Here is a 16,933-nt window from a genome sequence, read left to right on the forward strand (position 1 = left end):
AAATGCCTTACTTTAGGATCCAAAAATTTAAGGTGATGTTTAGTTTAGGGGGATGAGAATGGAGAATTAAAATAATTCTTTTTTGTTGTGTTTGGTTAATGGAAATGAGAATGAAATATTAGAATGAAGTCCAAATTTTTGGAAATGAATGAAACTCATCTCTCCTTAGGTTAGATATTTCATTCTAAAAGTAGAGTTTTTTCAACTTCCAACCAATTAGATTCGTTGATATATTTGCTGTGTCGATGATAGTGTTTAAGGTCATAATTTGGCCCAGATAATAATCTTGTGAAGCTTCTCCTCGTCGAAATAGTCGAGGTGGATGTGGATGAAGAGAGTATTTTTTGAGAGACGAGAGGGTATTTTTTAGGAAGGAGGATGTGAACAGATGATGATCTTCAAGGGCATTTTTAAAATTTCAGTTGATTCTCATTCCAGAATATTAAACTAACAAAACATTATATTGAAATAATGATACTCATTCTCATCCCAATTTACTATTAAATTCATTCAGATTTTTATTCCTACAGCACAAACAAATGCCACCAATTCAAAAATTTAAACCTTTTGTTCTCCATTCCATTTAGATTCACCAAATCCTCAAGCTTTTGGGACATGTCTAAAGTCTAGCATTTAATTGCCTTTTACGACCCTTTGTGTTCGTAGCCTATGCTCACAATTGTAGAGAGTTGTCTTTATGAAATGTTTATTTCAATATATGATCAATTTTTAACTGATATAAAATATTTTATTGAGCATCTAAATTTTTTTTCATATAAAGAATCGGTATATTTAAATAAAATACCTTTATTTTATACTAATAATAATATTGAACCACTTAAAATAAAGAATATCATCTTTTACTCCCGAATCCTACATGGTGAAATATTTACACGCTTCGCAATGGCTTAGGTTCATACTCACTCAAATCCAATCCCCTGAGTAGATGTCTTAGGCTCACTTTATGATCGCTCAAATGTCAAATCTATAGACAAAGTCACATTTAAATATTTAAATGCACCTAAGTAGACATCACTTACCAATTACCACCATCATTCCCTTGCATTATAACTTTCACTATTTATCCTTTATGTACTGGACAAAGCAAAAAAAAATTATAATTGGCATACATTTTACTTAGGGAAGATGCATATTAAAATGGTACGTATATATACTTAATCTTATTGATGTTCCTATAAAAAAAATTAATTGAGTCACAGTAATCCATGAAAACCACAGCGAGATCAATTATTAAAAGATGTTGTAAGGCACAATATACTGAAACAAATACCGAAAGGACTGGAAAAATTATCGCAGTGGTATTTTGTGATTAACTATATATGAACACCAGCTTAACTAACCTGACAAATATATAAAATTAAACTTTATTAGTTGACTAAGAGTTCACTGAGATCAATCACCACCTTACAATCAAGAAAGTCTTACAACACCAGAAAATGAAATGGCCTTAAAGATCATAATGGCAATAGGAATGCCTACAATTCAAGGATTAAGGCCCACACCGGGTAAACAAAGAGAAGAATGATGCCTATGCTGTTTGAGATGCCATGGCTCTTGGTGAATGAGTTCCTGAAGCCACCTGATGCTCGGATGTGTTGCTGAAGCAGGTAACAACCAATGATGAGGCATATGAAGAGGCCCGCGACATGGCCTCTTATCGTGTTGGCAAAGAATCCAGGGGCAACCACCACGAGAAGGATCAGCGCGCCGGGCATCTCCAGCCAATCTACACGGCGAGAAACAAAGAAAGCGATCAGGTCTGAGCCATGGTTTAAATGATATCGGGTAAAAATGAGAACAGGATTCATTCAAGATGCAGAACGACATAAATTTACAATTCTATAAATTTTGTTTACTTTTGCCTTCGCCCTAGGGAGCAGTTCATCATCTGTTAAATTCTGTTTTCTTCCATTTGCATATGGTGATTGAGATGGCATTTCGCCTACTAGACCGCGTACAAGGAACTCGGGAAGATACCAAATTTTGGTCATGTTTCAAATTTTTGGTACTTCGAATTGCATTTAATACCAAAATAGCAATCATAGATGGATCGTTTGTCTAGATTCTTACAGGACTGCATTGGATACCAAAATAGAATCAACAACAAAGAGGAACCCTAAATGGATTGTTTGTCCAGATTCTTACATTTAATTTACAAGATTAGGATGGTTTTTAGGGAATGAACGAAAAGCCAATCAATATTAATTTCTAATACATCTAAGTTAATGCAATGGTAATAAGCAAAACTATGTGTAGCAGAGAGAATGTAAGCAAAACTATAGCATATGAATGTAGTGAGCCTTTCTTTGAAAATGGGAATATATTTGGCTCAGTTAAGCATGTATGTTGTGTTTGATTAGTCGACTCAGAATGTGAAAATATAGATGCAAGAATGCAAGTTGCCTTAGCAACACTGGAGAGAACACATACCAGGGAAGTGTCGTGGAAAGAAAAGGCGCAAAACTACAGCAATAAATGCAACCCACTTCCCGAATTCCCCTCTGTGAAATATTGCAAAGATAAAGCAATACAAAGAACAGAAAAAATAGACAACAAGTAACCAATATGAAGTCCCAATATCATGTCTATACAAAAAACTGGAAAACACAAAACAAAGACAATTTAAGGCCGTGATGAAGGGATTTCCTATGTCCATCTGAAATTTCAAATTTTCCTAACATGATGAGTTCAGAATAATCACTGCTTTGTTCATGAGCACCGAGAAGCTAACATTAATCTTGGTCAGCTTAAAAAGCCTAAAGCCTAAAAAAAAATCTTCAAAATCTTTAACAGTTGCTTCAATCTAGCTAAATGAATTGCTTGCATATCGGTTTGATTGTCAAACTTGCTCATGAACATTTGAGTTATTTTTCATATGTACAATAAGACACGGCTGAAATAGAAAAAAAATCAAGGACTAAAATGTTCTTAAATTACTAAATGAAAATAATTAGTGAATGCATCAGTAAAATTATTAGTCAATTTATCAGTCAACATATCTAATGAGAGTTAAATTCTTCAACATCGTCAAAAGGAAACCAGAGCCTGTATTCAACTTTTTTCAATATGGAATAAATGCAACAAAGACAATATTTGCAATGTCATAGTAATGTTTACTTAATTCCCTAGTGCTCACCTCAGAAATGAAAATATAACTGATGGAAGGCTCAGGAAGATATATGGAATTAAAAGTGAAGTCAACATGTTTGTCCTCCAATTAGTGCGATCCAGTATCAACAAATATCTGCACAAGAAACAAAAATGAAGATCGTTTAAGCTGAAAGGCGTGTATTGGGAGAAAACACTTCACCGGTAGAGAGTAGAGACAATTATGGTTTATAGCTACTAAGTCACTAAATAACGAAGTAGTCTAAAACTCAGAATCGAGGAAACGTCTGACTAAATAAACTCGGCTCCCTCAATACACAATCTACAATCATTTAGGAGAAAGGATATTGCTATATATCTAGTATATACCACAGCTTAGGAGTTAGGACTAAGAAAGAGACTGTTCTTGTAGGTGATTAGATATCATACTCATCCTTGAATAGCTTATCAAGTGCTTTCCTAACAGATGTCATAGCAAAAGAGATGCCACAACCTAAAGTTGACTGAATCCATCGTAGTAACATGCTCAATTTAAAAAATAATAATAAAAAAAATCCCAAAATTCGTGCTAGCATCAGATTTTAAGCCGCACAGGTAAACAAAGATCAGCTATCAAATACTAAAGAAATTCAGAGAATATTCTTATGCGTCTTTAATGATATAAGGAACGGATCCATCATTCTGACTGGAAGGGGATCTCATTTGGCATCCGTATGAAAAAACTTAAATATGGAATGTTTGTGAGTGACCAAATCGTTGTAGCAGTCCCACGGCCTCTGTCACTTTTCATAACGTAAAAGAAACCACCATAATGATGGCTTTAGTTCGCCGGCCAAAGTTATGGTAAAAAAGAAAAGAAAAGAAAGAGAAATCAAAATACGGAAGGCAAAGCAATCATCGGCGCCTTTAGAAACGACTGAACAAGTAAGATGCGTGATCCAGAGAGACGACGAATTTCTCTATGGCTTCAAGATCAAGCAATCAGAGATCGAACCAAGCCAAAAAAAAAAAAAAAAAGTCTTTTCGGTTCTCACTCACTCATTCTATTCTCTGACATGTTCGAGGAAGAATCGAGATTGAGGGATATAAAAGACGGGAAACAAATTAAGAATAGATGGTATCGAAGGGGACTAACATGGCGGCGAAGAAAGCGAGGAACTTGAGGAAGCCGGTGCCGAAGCCGCTACCCAGCATTAGGGCATGGTTGGCGAGCTTCCGGGCGGCGATGCCGAGCTCCTTCAGATCCGACTGGATCAGATCTTCTCCGATGCTGTTGGAGTAGTCCGTCTTCATTTTCAGGTAAGCACTCTTCACCATTGACACTCTCTGCCTCTCTCTCTCGGTCCCTTGGGTATTCCCCATCCATCGATGAGGCGGTTCTATATAAGATCAGAAGAAAGGAGGAAAGACAGAAAGGTACGAAAGCGACGTGGGACACGTGGAATCCGCAAGAGACGCATTAAGCTACCTGACGGCATCACATAGTTGGATATTTTCCAAAAGAGCCCCTTGTTTTCACAATCTTTAATACACACCTCATAATTTATAACTATCAAATATTCTAAACCTTTTTTTTTCTTCAAATTTTTATATGAAATCAAACTTCCAAGTGTAAAAAATATATTTTACAAATTAGCTTGTCGTTTTATTTTTTTTATTGTATAAATTAGTTTTAATCAGGTGAAAATCATAAATTTATCTCCTAAAAAAGCTGTGGAACTCATAAATTTAGAAATGCTGACAATTTTTAAAATATTGATTATTTTTTAAAATAAAATTATAAAATATATTTTTTTTAAATGGATGATTCAATTGTCTACGTAAGTGCTACTTCGTGTATCATTTTGAACCATTAACTAATAAAAATGAGAAAAAAATATTGAGTTGTCGATAGTATAATTATTATAAGATATGTTTACTATATATTTATTTATTTATTTGTGATGATTCATGCTTGCTTATTGCATTTAAAACGGGTAGCAATAAGAATAGGCTAAGAATAAGAGATCAGACAATCCCAACGACTTTCTTTAGTAAAATCTTTTTTATAAGATGGAATCGGTTAAAATGAAAAAAAAAACAAATAAAAAATGATGGGGATTTGAGCCCGTCACTCATTATTTAAACTCTTTTAAAATTATTTTGTCGAGTTGTCCTAAGAAAGGACACATTTTCTGAAACATACAACTCACTTTCATTTTTTTTATATAAATATATGGAATTTTCATTTATCAATTTTGCATAAAAAAAATATAACTTAATTTAAACATTTCGATCTGAAAAGTTAATCGAATCGAAAGCAAATTGAATTTTTTGGTCCGATGTCAGTGTTATAATTCGGTTTGCAATCGCTGATTGAAAGTTACATGTAAATAAATTAACTGAAAGCTAATTAACAATTAGTTCCCAAGAATCTTAATCAAATTAATTTTCTTGAACTAAATTTGATATTTGTACTAAAAAGTGCAAAAATTAAAAGGTTCCTATTTTTTCCGAATATTTATCAGCATTCTTTTTTTTTTCTTTTTTTAATCAAAGACACCCCCACCTAATCATGTGACAAAAGGTGATTCACTCGCCCCCAGCGCCTCCGCCAATCCATCCCTAGGCCAACACGACACCCCACCTAATCAGCAACCTAGCAACATGTGTAATTACTCAACTATTCCCCTAATATCCAGTACCATCAACTAATTATATGAAGACGATAAGTCCCAATGTAGCAGCTTGGAATTATAGTTGTCATAATATTTATAGTTGTCATAATATTATAATATTATAGTACTTATGATTTTATAATGAGTACGGTAGTTATAGCAACTATAATTCATAGTTGTTGATCGTGTTCGGAAACTGATAAGATGGAATGACTAGAATGATGTAACTGAAATACTGACTGAATTATCATGACCCAAAGGAAGGAGAGTGTGATGAGCTATCTTCTATGTTGACCGAATCGTCTGAAGGTTTCTGGTCAATGCTACCTACAGACAGCGATCGAACTGTCCCAGTCCCTGACACTCCAATGTTCAAGGTGTTGGTGCGGGAAGCATCCGACGATCGAACCTGAGTTTTGATAATGGCAAAGGATTCAAAGTTAAGGGTTGTTGTTATCTAACATGTTGAATGAGTGTTTCAGGAAAGTCCTAACTGCGGTTAGGCAGGTGAAAATCCTAGGGGGTGGTAACCTTAGGTCCTAGGGGGTGGTAACCCTAGGTGGAGAAAAGTCCTAGCTGCGGTTAGGCAAAGGGAAAACCCTAGGGGGTGGTAACTCTAGGTCATAGGGGGTGGTAACCCTATGCGGAAAGGCTTGGCAGGTCAATGGCTTCAGGCAAAAGTCCTAGGGGGTGGTAACCCGAGGTGGAAAGTCCTGGTGTCGCGAACCAGGTAAAAGACTGGACTAGCCGGGAAGCGGATGTCCAGCAGAAAGTCCGGAAGCGTTGAGTGCTGAGCAAAAGTCTAGTCGATCTGGAGGATCGCACTGGCAGCAGGTAAATCTCCTGAGTGGAGTAGGTGAGGACGCGTTCCCCGTAGAGGGAACAGTAGGCGTCGGGTCGACCTAGGGTTTCCAGTTGAAAATCCGAAGTCAGATTCGGACAGTCCGAAGACTGTCAGTTCTTCTTTACTATGATTTATCAAATTCTAACACTGTCTTGCAGGGTATTTGCTCGGACTAACCTTGTTTTGTAGGAGAGGAACCTGCTGGAAAAAGGTGGTCCGGGCGCCCGGGATAGATCCGGGCGCCCGGAGGTCCAAGCGCTCAGAACAGGTCCGGGCGCCCGGGACCAAGTTTTATCCCTGCCGCAACTTCGCCACGTGGAGCATCCTGGTTGCTTAGCCACGTCACACTCCAGGCGCCCGGAAGGGATCCAGGCGCCCAGAATGTCATATAAAAAAAGGGTCGAGGGAGCAGCTAAAGGACAACAAATTCTAAGCTTTCTTCTGTGAAGAGCTGCCTACGAGACGATCCCGAAGTGCTGCAACGACACCCCGACAACCCGGAGCTTCAGATTTAGTCCTTTGTTGTCAGTATAATCTTTTTACTGCTTTGAATTGTAATTAGTTTGTAATAGTTTTTACGAGCTTATAGTTGTTGCCCACGGAAAGCGATCAAGGATCGCGGGCCTTCGAGTAGGAGTCGATCAAGGCTCCGAACGAAATAAATCCTCCTGTCTCTGTGTGCTTGCTTTCTTATTTTCCGCTGCGTTTTAATTACTCGAGTGTTTTACGAATCAAACGAATTAGTCACGAGCGCTATTCCCCCCCCCCCCCCCCCCTCTAGCGCGTCTCGATCCAACAATTGGTATCAGAGCGGGGTCGCTTTGAATTGGTGCAACCATCATTTAAGCATTTTTCATGGCTTTGTCGTTTGTATAGGGTAAAAATATAACCTTACGCCTTTCGTTTTTTCCCTCCAAAACTGTTTTTGAAAAATTAATTTTCATCTTTTCACCATTGGTTGGAATTAGCGAAATATTACATTTTCAAAAATTTGTAGTAATATTTTTTTATTATTTTAATAATATTTTAATAATATTTTATTATTTTTTCTCAAAATTCCTGAATTACTATTTTTATTTCTCTCCCGCACTACTAATCCAAGACTAAGTCTTGGAACAAGTTTTATTGTGTTTATTTTGCGAGATTATCTTTCTAAGATGACCCATCAAGAAGGCTACAACACTGCTCGCCCACCGCTCTTCTCCGGAGATGATTTTGGAGATTGGAAGGGTCGGATGGAGGCGTATCTCCAGACTCACTTTGAAGTCTGGATGATCGTCAAAATCGGGCTTCAACTGCCAACTAACGGCGCCGGCAAGCCACTACCGTACGAGAACTGGGACGCGAACCTTATCAAAAAGCTAGAAGCAAACGCAAAAGCAACGTATACACTTCAGTGTGGCTTAACGAATAAGGAGCTGAATCGCGCCGGCCCACTCTCAAGTGCCAAGGAGCTGTGGGAGAATCTGATTGAGTTACATGAAGGTATTCCTGATACAAAAATAGGTAAGCATGTTTTAATAAATAAATTATTTGAGCAGACTAATACTAGTCCGGCCGAGGAAGGTGTTGCGTTATTTGCAGGAACAAGCAAGACGAAGAAAGCACTGAAGGCAACATGGTCCGAGTCATCAGATGAATCCGAATCGGACGAAGAAGAGCAAGCGAGCCTTCTCGCTCTACCTGTACTAGCACATGTTGTTGAAATCGAGTCCGAGTTAGAGCCCGATTCAGAAACCGAGAGCGAATCAGACACCGAGTCCGAGCGAAGCCACGGATCCGTATCCCTTTCTGAAGGACCCAAAACCACTGTAAGTGCTCTAATTTCAAGTATTAGCTTAGATGATTCAGAAAATTTAATTCCTTACTTATTAAAGAAGTTGGCTAAATCCAACGTCTGGGTTAAGTAGCTCCAAAAGGAGGTAACAGCCCTTAAGGAAGCGACTGACTTGAGTGCTTTAACTGAGCTAGTTCAAATTGAAAATTCGACTCAAGTTCAACAACTTGAGGAAGAAAATTCTAATTTGAAAACTCAAATTAAAGAACTCAAAGACACGTTGGAACGGTTCACCTTGGGTTCCAAGAATTTGGATCTAATTCTTGGAAAACAACGAGCCATTTACAACAAATCCGGACTTGGATTTAAGACCAAAACAAAATATAAATCATGTCTGTCTCTAGTTAATAGAAATAATAGAAACATAATTCAAGCATGGGTCCCCAAGTCCAAATTAATTAATCAAGTTGGACTTGGTCAATATTGGATCCCGAATGATCAAATATGATACCTCGATAAGCCATATCGAGGCTATGATCCAAGGGGAGTTAACAGAAAAACCATTAAAATTAAACAAAATTAAATTAAATTCAAAATTAAATTAAATTCAAAATTAAATTAAAAATTCGAAATTAAATTAAATTTAAATCTCAAAATTTGAAAGTAAGTTAAAATTCAAAATTCAAAATTAAATTAAAAATTCAAACTTAAATCAAAATTCAAAAATTCAATTTAAATCAAATAAAAATTTAGAAGGAGGATCCAGAATAGTTGGCACCCCTAACTAAACTACCCGATTGGGTAACTGAACTTAATCTACCCGAAATGGGTAAACAAGAGTAGACTACTCGGCAGGGTAATTAAGGTTAGAAAAAATGGGCTAGGTTTAACTTGACCCACAGTACTGGTGAAGTTTTTGGATGATAGTAAGTTAGGGAAGCTTGGGCATCGCATGTCTAGGAAGATATGGCTTCGGCCAAGTGGAACTGAACGAAGCTACCCTTAAATGGATCTTAACTAGTTAGACCAAGGTTTAGTATTAACTTCAATGGGTAGGACTATTTGGAAAACCTCGAAGGCATGGTTACTTTAATGAGTTCCTTGTGACTCACCATAGCCCAGAAGTTTATCCAAAGAATGCTTACTTGTTGAACCCAAAGCTAAATCTGAATCTAACACAAAGTTAAACCAAACCCTTAAATTGAACCTCAATTCATCTCACAAAAATTATAGGATTCCTTGATTGAAAATTCAGATCAGGTGAGATGACTAAGTAATTAAAAACAAACTCATAATTAATTGAAATTCAAATTAATTTCAAAATTACTTCAAAACTTAATTTTAAAATCTTTTAAAAATTATTTTGAAAATCATTTTAAAATTCATTTAAAAATCTTTCAAAAGTCCTTTAAAAATTATTTTGAAAATCATTTTAAAAATTCCTTTAAAAGTCCTTTAAAAATTATTTTGAAAATCATTTTAAAAATTCTTTTAAAAGTCCTTTAAAAATCATTTTGAAAATCATTTTAAAAATTCCTTTAAAAGTCCTTTAAATATTATTTTGAAAATCATTTTAAAAATTCCTTTAAAAGTCCTTTAAAAATTATTTTGAAAATCATTTTAAAAATTAATTAGAAAATCATTTAAAAATTCCTTTAAAAGTCCTTTAAAAATTATTTTGAAAATCATTTAAAAATTCTTTTAAAAGTCCTTTAAAAATTATTTTGAAAATCATTTTAAAAATTCTTTTAAAAGTCCTTTAAAAATTATTTTGAAAATCATTTTAAAAATTCCTTTAAAAGTCCTTTAAAAATCATTTTAAAAATTCCTTTAAAAGTCCTTTAAAAATTATTTTGAAAATCATTTTAAAAATTCTTTTAAAAGTCCTTTAAAAATTATTCCTTTAAAAATTATTTTGAAAATCATTTTAAAATTCCTTTAAAAGTCCTTTAAAAATTATTTTGAAAATCATTTAAAAAATTCCATTAAAAATCTTTTCAAAATTATTTAAAAATCTTTTAAAATTTAATTTCAAAATTAATTGAAAAATCTTTTTAAATCATTTAAAAATCTTTTAAAACCGAATTTTAAAAATCCTTTAAAAATTATTTGAAAAAACTCTTTTAAAAATCATTTAAAATTATTTGAAAAATATTTTGAAAATTCATTTCAAAAATCTTTTGAAAATGCATTTCAAAATCATTAAATTTTTTTTTAAAAATCATTTCAAAATATTATTCAATTAATTTCAGAATGTTATTCAATTAATTTAAAAGGGTTTAAAAATCTTTAATTCTCAAATCATATTATAAAATTATGATTGCAAATGTTAACTCCATCTCACGTTCACTCATATGCTAAACATGCTTGTTTATCTAGAATCAGTGAGATGGAAAGATAGGAAAATTATTTTTTAACTTCTCATGCTTGGACTCCTGAACTCAAAGAATTTATTAAGGCATTTATTAAGGGGAAGTGATTTTAAATTGGTTTTAAAATTAGTTTTCCGTTAAAATAAAATTTTAACTTGACCTCAAAATTAAAAACTAATTTTTACTTATCTTCAAAAATTAAGGTTATTCTTAACTTAACTTTAAAATTGAAATTATTTATGACCTGACTTTTAAATTATAACTCTTCTAGAATGTTTTCAAAGCTAAGCCTTTATGTAAAACCTCTTTAAGCTAAGTACTTAATCAAGTCTTCTTTAACTAAGCTTAGTTAGACTATACTCTAAACTTAGCTATTTGGCAAGAAGTTTTCTCAAGGCAATCATTTTTAAGCTGAATATATAGCTAAGTATTTTCAAATTTAGCTAAGTATTTTTTAAAGTTAAAAAAAAAAAAAAATTAGCTAAGTGTCTCTCAAAGCAATTGTTTTCACATGCTAAGTTTTGCTGAAAATGCTAAGTATTTTCCAAAGCATTCTCAAAATTTCATCAAAACAATTTTTAAAAAAAACTAAGTCTTTTTAAGGTTAAATACTTAACAAAACTATTATCTTCATAAGTTTAGCTAAGTCTTTGATAAAGGTATTTTAAATTTAAAAATCTTAGCTAAACTGAGTCTTGATCAAATTTTTTTTGCTAAACTCCCTCTTTAAAAACTAAGAATTTAAAGTGTTGTGATATCACAAACATTTGCTTAGTTACTTGTTAAAGACAAAAATAACCTTATCTTAGCTAAAAGTATCTCTCAAACTAAAGGAAATGGAAATATTAAGATTAAGCATACTTGTAGTTTAGGGCTCTGATACCTGATCAACACCAATTAGATAATTTAATTGTTGCTTGGACTTAAGGACCAACTAAATAAATAACCTAAATTAAAATATTAGCTACTCTCTCTCTTCAACCTAAAATTAACAAGTTCCTTTTCAAAAATAAGTATTACTTTATTCAAAATTAAGTTAAGTTTCTTTTCACTTAAGCTATATTTTCAAAATTCTATGTTTGCAAACACTACAAGAAAAAAGTCAAACAACAACGGTTTTTCACCGTTGTCGTAGGCCATTTTGAACTGTTGTTAAAGGCCGTGTTGTTAAAAGGGGTGGCAAAAGATAACAGTTTTTAACCGTTGTCTTTGAAGGCAAAGACAACATTTTTTACAACGGTGAAAAACTGTTGTCTTTTCCTTCAAAGACAACAGTTTTTCACCGTTGTCTTTGAGCGTCTACCTTTAATAACAGGGTCTTCAACAACAGTTTTAAACTATCTACGACAACGGTGAAAAACCGTTGTCTTTTTTAGAAAAAAAATAAAAAAAAATTAATACACAATTTTCCAATATTATAAATCATTCAAAATACTAAATTTCAAAATAAAATTTAATATATAATTTTCTAACATTCAAAAATAATATTTATAACATTCTGAAGAAATTTCATAAGCAACCAACAAAATTTCATAAGCAACCAACAAAATGATAACATTTTAAAAACAAAGGTAGAACAATATAACACAAGATTTTCTACTTAGATGTCGGTGAAGAGGAGGGATTGCAGCTCCTAGTGCTCCTTAATTTGTTAAAGTCTCTTCATTTTTTTAGCTTGTCGGCATTCTTCCCAATACTCTTGAGGACACCTAAAAAGAGCAGAATGAAATTATACAATCCTGTGCACAAGAACTATGTAATTCTAAGTGGTGGATCATGTCTGTCACAAGTTCGCCACTAATTTTTTTGACCATTATGCACATATTGTAGACAAGCATGAAAATAAGCAGAACCATAAATATAAGCGAATAAAGGATACCTTTCAATCTTCGAAATCTTCTTTTCTGGTTGGCCCGTCTCCTTTTCCTCTCTTCTTTTGTTAACTCTGCCTCTTCTTTGATGTTTCCTTTTCCATGAAAAATCTCCTCAGGGGCAAGCATAGCCGTATCTGAGATGGCCAATGGAGCAACCTGCAAAACCATTGTATTTCAGTGACTCGAAACTGTTTTTACCATAAACTAAAAGACAACTCCAAAAGATATTTTTACCTCTTCCATTGCTAGAGCAGGTACATTGACTTGTATAGACATATCCTCAATAACCTACATCATAACTTATGGTCAATCAAGAAATAAATACTAAAATATGAAGTCACAAGAATATGAAGTCACAAGGAATACAGAATATGAAGTCACAAGACTGAAATACTAACTAAGATCAATAAGTTGTCAAATTTTGTATCAATGATGGATTCCTTCTGAATTGAGCATTAAGCTTCATTCCAAACAAAAAGAGAAAAAGAATGACTGTACAATAGGTATTACCTTCTTAATAGAGAGAATTAAATTGTGGATGAATCTAGGTGCAGTGCAGTTGATTCCAATAGCAACGACTTTGTTGCATGAATCAGCCAGAGAAACACATTCAGCCATAGAATCTCCACTAACAACATTGATCCCATCCTTCGAAGTGAAAGAAAACCAAGCTAGAATTTTTGTGTCACACTCCAAAAGAAGTTCAACATATGTCTGTAAAAGAAGTCATAATTAGGATCCACTAAAAGGAACATCTTGAGCAAAATAAGAATCTCAAGTCTAGGGTTCCACTAAAATCAAGCTTCTTAATATTTGCAGTAGATTCTTGTGACAAACTCTGTTCTGAATTTCTGTTTTAGCTAAATCCTATCCAAAGCCTCAACTATTTGTGCCATTTTACTCTTTGGTATTGAGTACCCCAAGTTCCTAAATGTGCAACGAAGGAAGAGCAGGAACCATTGCTTAGCTCTACAAATACATCAAAAGATACTTGAGCTTCAAGTTTATTTGGAATTGTTTCAAAAGCAATTATATCAGCTCCAGCTTCAGAAAGAACCTCAAGCCTTCTCCTGTGAAAATCTTTGACGATTTGCACAGTAATTTCTTGGCCATAGTTTCCACTACAAACAGAACAATCACATGATCATCTAATGAAGACCTCCATATCATACTGTAGTCCCGAGCAGCATTAACAAGATGCACCTGTACTCAGAACCATCTGTTAGATATGCTCCATAGCTTCCTATTGATGCAGCAACCAACACAGGACGCTGCTTCAGGTTGATTGCGCCCTCACTGAATCCATAGCTTCCTATTGATGTAGCAACCAATAGCAGGAGGAGGGGGCACGATTTTTACCGTAGCCTTCGAGGTTCTATAAAATTCACAACTCGCTATAGCATATTTATAAATTATAGAAGCATAATGAAACGATCCTAAAAAACCCAAGATACTACAAAATACACTACAGAGGTGAGAGTGGCACTGTTCCGAAAAGCAACGACCTGTCTCTTTGCCCTCCCGCTTAAAATGCTTGGGGGGGAGTAAGAGTTGTCAGCAAGAACGCGCAAGTTATGATTCTGACAAAGTAGATGTCAGCTTAGCTCTAGATCAATATAAATGAAGAAAACAGACAGTACAAAGAAGTAACAAAATCTTCCTCTTTTCAAAGAAAGAGCATAATGCAACCAGAACAATACCAAACAAGCATACCTATGAAGAAAGTGGCTAATCTTTTGAGACGACTGCACAATATATAATGTGTTGACCCTTATCCTCCACTTGGATCCTTCCACACTTCACAGCATTTACCTATCCAAAGTAAGCAAGGTTCACACCTCACCATGAAAAATCATAATTTATAGCAATAGAAGAACAAACGCTTCCTCATCAACAACACTGATAGGGCTTCACAAAATTTAGTCATGAACCCTAACTAATAGTCAAAAAAAGAGAAGGAAACTCATTCTTCTTGTCATCATCAGAAAGCCACCGCATGTATAAGAACAAGAAGACAAAAAAACATTTTTTTGTAAAATACATAATAGTCATAAGGGCGCCTTTGAACTCCTCCGCAAAGAGATCCACAATAGTCTTGCCGGCCCACCTGTTCTTAACCTATATTGACTCAAGAGTTAGCTCAAACTTACGTGAAGCATCAAAATGAAAGAATCGAGCGAAGAAAAGGATATAGGTCTATTTTGTTTACGTGCTCGTCGTCCCCCTCATCATCGAGATGTACCGAAAAAAAGATCCAGCATCCATCACTATCTGAAAACAAAGACAGTTTTTTAAGTCATAAAAACTGTAATGGAAGAAGAATGATGGTACAAAAGAGCAAGTTAATCACAAAAAGGGCATGATAAACTAGCAGATTGCATATCTGTTAAGAATAACACTTCTATTCTTGATGAGCAAAGAATTCATCTAACAGTATACTCACTGCCGCACAATACAGGACGCCCAAATGCTAATTATTAACAGATCAGCAATCAAGATCAATTGTTTAGGCAATCGGAGGATAGCATCAAAATTCATCTATCTTTTACCCTAAATCTACGTTCGTCAGAAGGAGTCACTGAAAACAACCAAATGGGATCACCCTCCATGAAATCCAAAACATGATTCAAATCAACATGAAAGAAAACTGAAGTATTTGTGGCTCATCAAACAAAATCCGACTACCTTAAAGCCAAACGAAGCATGGGGTTGGATCGCTTCTGTCTCAGGCGTGCCCTTTTAGGAAGGCAGGGTCGCCGGGGGGGCACCGAGGAGGGCGGACTGCTGCATCTCCAGATCGTTGATCTGCTGCTCTCGGTCCATCTCGATGATGAGGGGGACGACGAGCACGAGGAAAAAAAAAGGAGAAGGGGCAACAGGTTTAGGGCTTGGAGAGGAAGGAGGAAAAAAAACGTGAAGTAGGTGAAGAGATCATAGGTTGGACGAAAATCCTTAGGGATCGAGAAGGTAAAGGGGGGAATGCGGCGGTAAAAAATTTCGAGGAGAGGGAAAGAAAAAACGCGGCGGTAAAAAATGACGAAGGGAAAAAACGGCGAAGGAAAAAAAATAAGGGTATTCAACAACACTTAATAGACAACGGTTTTCAAAAACCGTTGTCATAATCCTAAAAAAACGCACATAGACAACAATTTTCAAAAACTGTTGTCATAGCATTTAAAAACTGTTGTCGTAGACCCAAAAAAACATAAATAGACAACGGTTTTTAAAAACCGTTGTCGTAAGAAAAAAAAACTACTAAAAGACAATAGTTTTTATTAAAACCGTTGTTAAAAGGTAAAAAGACAACAATTTAGCATAAAACCGTTGTCGTTTGAGTGTTGTTGAATGAACATTTTCTTGTAGTGAAAAGGCTTAGCTAAGTGATTCATAGAGCAACTTTCAAACTTTTTTCAAACTTAGCCAACTTTGAAACATAACTTTATAAATTCTTGCTAAGATATTTTCTAATTTACCTTTCAGATAGTTTTGCAAAATTTTAACTCAGTGCTATCAAAATTTTAGGTGAAAATTTAACACTTATCCCGTTTTTTTTCCTAGACTAATTTACTTTTCAAAAAGAAAAATTGAAAATTATTTTCAACGGGTCTATTTTTGATAAATGGCAAAGGGGGAGAGTAGGAAATTCAAAAGTAAAAATTCAAAAAGGAAACCCTGTATTAAGGGGGAGCTTCACAAAAGTTTAAGTGTTAGCTTAAGTTAGGCGTTCATTTGAATTTATATACTTAAGCCTGCTCACTCAAAACTTTTTAATATACTTATGCATTTGTTTTACTTAACTTTGAATTTGGGTTGCCATAATCAAAAAGGGGGAGATTGTTGGTGCGGGAAGCATCCGACGATCGAACCTGAGTTTTGATAATGGCAAAGGATTCAAAGTTAAGGGTTGTTGTTATCTAACATGTTGAATGAGTGTTTCAGGAAAGTCCTAACTGCGGTTAGCAGGTGAAAATCCTAGGGGGTGGTAACCCTAGGTCCTAGGGGGTGGTAACCCTAGGTGGAGAAAAGTCCTAGCTGCGGTTAGGCAAAGGGAAAACCCTAGGGGGTGGTAACTCTAGGTCATAGGGGGTGGTAACCCTATGCGGAAAGGCTTGGCAGGTCGATGGCTTCAGGCAAAAGTCCTAGGGGGTGGTAACCCTAGGTGGAAAGTCCTAGTGTCGCGAATCAGGTGAAAGACTGGACTAGCCGGGAAGCGGATGTCCAGCAGAAAGTCCGGAAGCGTCGAGTGCTGAGCAAAAGTCTAGTCGATCTGGAGGATCGCA

General features: G+C 35.0%; 2 protein-coding genes across 2 annotated transcripts; both read right to left on the minus strand.

Annotated features, from left to right (window-relative positions):
• Positions 1–1,369: 1,369 nt before the first annotated feature.
• On the minus strand, positions 1,370–4,485 carry LOC122027824 (cold-regulated 413 plasma membrane protein 2-like). The gene is made up of 4 exons (XM_042586837.1): positions 4,265–4,485; positions 3,158–3,265; positions 2,452–2,522; positions 1,370–1,747 (listed from the first exon to the last, which is right to left on the minus strand). The coding sequence occupies exons 1-4, from the start codon at positions 4,444–4,446 to the stop codon at positions 1,497–1,499; spliced, it is 612 nt and encodes a 203-aa protein (XP_042442771.1). The 5' UTR covers positions 4,447–4,485; the 3' UTR covers positions 1,370–1,496.
• An 8,571-nt stretch (positions 4,486–13,056) lies between these two features.
• LOC122000965 (homocysteine S-methyltransferase 2-like) lies at positions 13,057–15,476 on the minus strand. The gene is made up of 7 exons (XM_042555490.1): positions 15,422–15,476; positions 14,863–14,924; positions 14,695–14,771; positions 13,857–13,949; positions 13,645–13,774; positions 13,164–13,367; positions 13,057–13,113 (listed from the first exon to the last, which is right to left on the minus strand). Exons 1-7 carry the CDS (start codon positions 15,474–15,476, stop codon positions 13,057–13,059), a joined length of 678 nt encoding a protein of 225 aa, XP_042411424.1.
• Between the last annotated feature and the right edge of the window lie 1,457 nt (positions 15,477–16,933).

The sequence above is a fragment of the Zingiber officinale genome, chromosome 1A (genome assembly GCF_018446385.1).
Source record: "Zingiber officinale cultivar Zhangliang chromosome 1A, Zo_v1.1, whole genome shotgun sequence".
In the NCBI taxonomy this organism is placed as follows: domain Eukaryota; kingdom Viridiplantae; phylum Streptophyta; class Magnoliopsida; order Zingiberales; family Zingiberaceae; genus Zingiber; species Zingiber officinale.